The sequence below is a fragment of the Fulmarus glacialis genome, unplaced genomic scaffold (assembly GCF_000690835.1).
Source record: "Fulmarus glacialis isolate BGI_N327 unplaced genomic scaffold, ASM69083v1 scaffold4368, whole genome shotgun sequence".
In the NCBI taxonomy this organism is placed as follows: Eukaryota; Metazoa; Chordata; class Aves; order Procellariiformes; family Procellariidae; genus Fulmarus; species Fulmarus glacialis.
This window is the reverse complement of record NW_009228783.1, coordinates 18,899-24,622: the sequence shown is the minus strand read 5'-3', so window position 1 is coordinate 24,622 and position 5,724 is coordinate 18,899. Positions and strand designations below refer to the sequence as shown.

The 5,724-nt window shown below is 39.2% G+C and overlaps 1 protein-coding gene across 1 annotated transcript in view; it reads right to left on the bottom strand.

The window, feature by feature from the left end:
• LOC104081002 (dedicator of cytokinesis protein 1) overlaps nucleotides 1-5,724 on the bottom strand; it is a gene marked incomplete at its 5' end in the record, with an annotated part of 84,646 nt that overhangs the window by 61,298 nt on the left and 17,624 nt on the right. The window contains 5 exons of the mRNA XM_009583585.1: nucleotides 1,044-1,123; nucleotides 3,746-3,818; nucleotides 4,167-4,302; nucleotides 4,741-4,822; nucleotides 5,379-5,536. Coding sequence (XP_009581880.1) covers nucleotides 1,044-1,123; nucleotides 3,746-3,818; nucleotides 4,167-4,302; nucleotides 4,741-4,822; nucleotides 5,379-5,536 — 529 coding nt within the window. The remainder of the gene's footprint in view (nucleotides 1-1,043; nucleotides 1,124-3,745; nucleotides 3,819-4,166; nucleotides 4,303-4,740; nucleotides 4,823-5,378; nucleotides 5,537-5,724) is intronic.

Below are 5,724 nucleotides of genomic sequence, written 5' to 3'. Positions count from 1 at the left end.
TGAAATGTTTCCTCCTTTCCGATACACATTGGCTGCACGTGAAAACAGGGAGGAAAAGCAGATCTAAGTTTTCCTCTTTAGCTAATGGATAATTTTAAAAGTTCATTTAGATTTTATTTGCTCTTAATTAATTTAAAAAACAGCAAAAAAATATATAATTTTCCTTGGGTCTTTTGTTCAGATACCCCCTACAAGTGATACAGATATACACTTACATAGTGTCAGGTGGAAACGCCGTATTAGCCTGCCTGATAGTATACAAACCCAGACACCCCCCATTAAAAAAAATTGAAGCTAGTACAGTAATAACTGAGCGATCACACAATTCACTTTTTAACTGGTAGACACATTATTCTCATGAAGTGTTGTATTTAAAAAATAAGGAAAAAAAAAACCACACACAAAAAACCCCATCCCAAAACCCCAGACTTTGGAAGCAAACTCAAGTTTCACGTCAGCAGAGCTGAGTTATGAACAGTGACAGGAGCAGCCCGCAGGACAAGGTATGAGCGGGGTTGCCTTGCTCTGGCTCCGTCCTTACCACCTCCGAGCTCAGGCGGGTGCGGGGCTGGCAGGAGCAATGCCCTGGTCTTCTTGAGAGGGAGCCAAACGCTGCGAGCGCAGCTGCAAAGCGGAAAAATAAGGAGAAGGAAGGGAAGGAAGAGAATATCCCCTCCTTCAATGTGAGGGGGCCAAAGTCCACCGCTCAAGGGCACAAGAGCCAACACCCTGAGTCATCATTTCCAGTACAGAAATATAAAGATGTCCCAGCGATGGACAATACAGAGAAAGGACAGGCAACCTGTACAGTTAATGCGGGGGGCGGGGGAAAGGTGCGGGGCAGGGGGGAATAGCAGAATAGCCCTCAAGGATGGGGAAGAGGGGGAACAAACCGCACAAACACATTTTCTGTTATCAAACAGCAGTGAACAAGTGAAGGTAATATTATGCACCCTTGATTCCAAAATGAAAATAATCACATGTTGCAAATCAAGCAATGATCGATTTTAGGTACACCGGTGTATATAAAGAACAGTACATACCCTGACCCTTGTGGTTAACTTCTTTAGCAGCAATCACTTTGTTTATAACAGTCTGAAGGAAATCATTCTCCCCTGCCACCCTGGGTGAAAAACGGGATGATATGTTCAGCTGCTTGTGTCGAATGGCGTCATCCAACGCTAGCCTGGAGGATGCACATGACGACCAACACCAGGAAACAAAGGGTCACAGAAAACCAGAAGTCACAGTAACAAGGGAACACAAAAGATCATATCATAGTTGTGACAAAGAGTATTTATTAGTCCACACAAGACAAAGGACAGGAAAGGTAACAAGAAAGACAGAGGAAGATCATTAATCAGGAGAATGCTGATCTACCACAGAGAAGTACAGCACGCTTGCGTTGTTACTTCTCCCTTCAGGGACACGCATGCACAGGCCCCGGTAACACTTTGTGAGGATAGGAAGGATGTCTCCCACCTGAGAATCCCCTGTTAAGCAGTGAAAACCCATACAGGCAGTTTTCTCTTTAATATATAGAGCAGACTGGCCCTGCAACACCTCCAGGGTCACTTCTGCCATTCTGTAGGTTAAGCAGCAGTGCATACCATCTGAAGGAAAAGCTACCGTAAATCTCACAGAAATGGCATAGGAGAAGAAAAGCAGATAATCCAAATGTTCTGTTAAACTTGATGAATAAACGAAAAGATGGAAACTATAAATAAACAGCAGCATTAAGTGTCATTTAAGTAATCTTGCCAGGTGCTTTTGACAGCCATTGTGTTGGTGGCTAGCGAATGAATACAAACAAACAAAGATATGAAAACAGAATTGCATGTGGTACAACAGAAGCAAAGCATGGAATGAGAAGAAAAGTGTGGCTTATATATACAGCCTAAGTCTATGTTGGAAATAATGACACCAGTATTCATTGCGTGTTTTCACATTATTTATACTCTTTGGAATATACTTTTTCAGACGAATGTTTTAATTTAGTGCAGGAAAAAAAAATCACATTGTACATCTTTTCAAAAAGCTGATTTATATATACAGAAAAAATAAATCAGTGTTAATGGAGCAGAAAACTAGATGTTCCATTATCATCCACTTTGATACACAAATCTGTGACTCTATTATCATTGCATACTTCCACACTCACTAAAAAATAAGCTTGCTATTGTTTACCACACAATAAACATGTCATGAACACATTCTTCCCTAAAAACCCGTTTTTCTTGAAAAATGGAATTATACTTCTGATTTTCTCATTAACACTCTCTACACCACTCCAGCAACACTGCTGCATACAAACAAAACCATTTCAGACATGAGGCATACACCCGCTCGGCTCCCTATAGCACCTGCAGACCTTGCAATCCTCTCAATAGCCCTACATCTTAAAACCACAAGGGCTTCCTGAATTAAGCCTATTTTCCAAAATAAAGTTAATTTGGGACCACGTTATTTCAAGGTTGTTTTTTTTTTAATATTATTAAAAACCCTCTGAATATCTGTTAGTATATTAATCAAGAAATTTAGCTAACATAACTATGTTTTGCCTTTTTGGACAGCTGGCAGTCTAACATTTCACACAATGGGAAACGTAAGCACTCATATTTTATGCACATTTATTTGACTTACCCCTTCTACCTTTCCCCACTTCATGGAATAAAAAACCCCCTATGAACTATGGATGGAACAGAGTACTTGCCACACATTCTTTTTTGTTAACAAGCTTTTACTTCTAATAAGCTTTTACTTCTAAAAGCACTTTTTCTGCGCATATCTACAAATTCACAAAAATTCAGGCTACTAAACCCATATTTCTTAATATGATTTTGTGGCTTGAAGTCAAAACTGATCTTTGATATTACGTTAAATTCGTACCTGTCCGTACTTTAAAGGACACCAACTCCATATTCGCTATTAGCTAATTTAATTATTGTAAAATAGTATCTGTCAAATTCCATGTCAGCAACCTTAGAGTCAGTGTTGAAAGTTTTGCAGTTTTAGATGACTAAAAGTACGACCACGTCCACGTAGCAGACTGGTCTCCTTGATTCTGTGAACCAGCTATAACAGGTATGTGCAGCAGAAACATCCCCTCCCTTACCATCCAACCAAAATACCTCAGGTTTCTGGTAAAAGTCTCACATGATAAAGTTGAATTACGAGAAGACGTTGCAGGCAGTACATCAAGCCATCCTTCAAATTCTCAACTTTTGTTTGTACTCCAATTACTGTGGCAGATATATGAAATTATATCTGCTACCAAGAAAAAGATAAATCTTATCATTTATTAATTTCACAGAAGTCACCTGCAGTGGATGTTGGTAACACTGCTGGTCTTTACCAATCTCAGGCAGAGCTAAACCAGCAATGTACTTATTTTAGGCATTACACCTCTTACGCATTATCACCCTGACATCTTTAAACAAAAAGAAAACAAGACTGCAAAACTGGGAATGCATACTTTAAACTCAAGACTTAAAAAAAAAGTTTCTGGGGCTATCGCTATTGTAACTAATGGGTAATTATCAAGAAGAAATATTAGTAAGTACCACTCAAGATAAAATATCACACTGAAATAAATTAACTTCACAATATCTACAGAACACTTCTTCCAATCAAAAGTTTAAAGTGTTTTGGGTTTTTTTTGTTTTGTGGGTTTTTTTTTTTTAAATGAAAGTTAAAATCTTAATTCTTTCACTTCTGCTTATTCTTTAAACTATTCCCTACTTACGGTTGAAATGGTATGAAGTGCTGTTTGTCCTCATCGTCAACTTTTCCGTTAATTATGTCAGTAACATCCATTACTGAAAACAAAAACAACGTGTACTGAATTAAGTGATCAACATGGGAAGAGGGGTGCTGAGGGAATACCCTGGGGGATGGAAGCAATGGTGACTCAGAAGAGGGATGGAGTTAACTGTGCAATTTCAGAATTTTCCTATCGAATAACATCATGTTGCAAATAACCTTTGGCGTCTCCAGCTAAACGCGAGTCCTGAAAGCTACAGTAAACTCTACAACACAGCAATCAGTCTGATTAACCTGGACCTGGGAACAATTTTGAGTTTCTACAACCCCACAGGAGTTTCACACACCCAACTTTCTATGCAAGAATATAATGTGATATAGACAGATACAGCGCACAGAGCTACCTGCTACTCCAAAAGGTCGCCGCAGCCCAGAGGTTAGTTTTCTCGTGTTGTTGTCCCTCAGCTCCATTCTGCCCACTCGCACAATCTGACAGACGAAACTGATTTTCTCTCTTTTCAGGTCTTTGCTGCCCAGGTCCTAGAAATAGTAGGTTTTTTCAGATTACTTTATAATAATTGAATTTTAAGTTCCATTTTAGTAGGCAGAAGGTTTGCTGCTTAGAATTTGCCTTCACCATACTAGCCTCTAGCACCAGAGCAAACTGTTCTCAGAGTAAAGGAGTTTTTATAACAGTACTTAAATGTCTTATCTTGCCTCTGTGTAAATTAATTGCTTAGGAGGCCAAATCATTTCTAGTAAGTTAAAACTTCAAAGAGCAACTTCGGTTTTAGCCAGGTGTTGAAAATATTTAGTAGCCACTTATGAGAAATGTCTCATGTGAGCCTTCATCAGGATCATTACCTGCAGAGGTAACTCCACACTGTTTATATACAGATCATTACATTCCTCAATTATTCACAAGTTATGAAACAAGTGCTTTAAAATTTGCCAGCTGAGCCAAGCCCACAAACTTACGGTGAATACTGCTCGAAGGTTATGCAATCTGTCTATATCTTTGGGGAGTCCACAGCTTGACCACCGCACCAAGTAGTTTTCACTGAAAGAACAATATTTTGAGGACTTTTTGTTTAAATGGCTTCCTTTACATAAGCATATAAAATCAACTTCAGAATTTACAGAAGACTATTTTAAACCCAATCTACTTATCCTAAACAAATTAATATTTACTTAGTGGAGAGCTGGCATCTCCCTTTGTGTGTACCATTTATAAAAAGAAAGCAACTTGAACAGCTGGCAGCTGGCAAAAAAGTGTAAGAACTTCTTTAAGGAAGCAGGGCATGTAGAAATCAAACTCTCAGATTAGTGCCGAGGCTGCTGCTAAGCAAGGCCACACAGCCCTGCAGGTGTGTTCACGTCTCATTTAAGCTCTGCACATGGGGAACCACAAGCACAGGGTGATGAGGAACAGTGCAACCCCAAAACCTACCCAAGGTGAAAAGACTTACTCGATGCTGTGCTGAACATGACAACGAAGTTCCTTCCCAGATGACCCTTTCCTACACCTTTCACAGAAATTAGACTTTCATAAGCCCTCTCATCCTGCCTTCTATAACTAAGCACAGATTAGGGAGTACGCTCAGGAGTACACTAACCTGATAAATTTTGATTCCAGTGGATCATACAGAGACATCAGGACTTCAGCATCTTCTCCTATTTTACAGACTACATTTTTTAAATTTACAAATAAAGCAAATGAAGGAGTGGCAGCAAACTTGGCTTGTCTGTTGATATCGATATTCTGTTTCTGAGACTGTAATTCAAGAACAGAAGAAACTTAAGTTTAACTTACCCTAACGAATATCCAACCGCTATAAAACTTTCCTAAAACCTTTCAGACAGAAGAACAGGGGTTTTCTGTTGAGTGTCTACTCCTGTGATCTTCGTTTATACTAGGATTTACAACAGATTGCATTTTCTGGATCTGTCTTGAAGTACCAC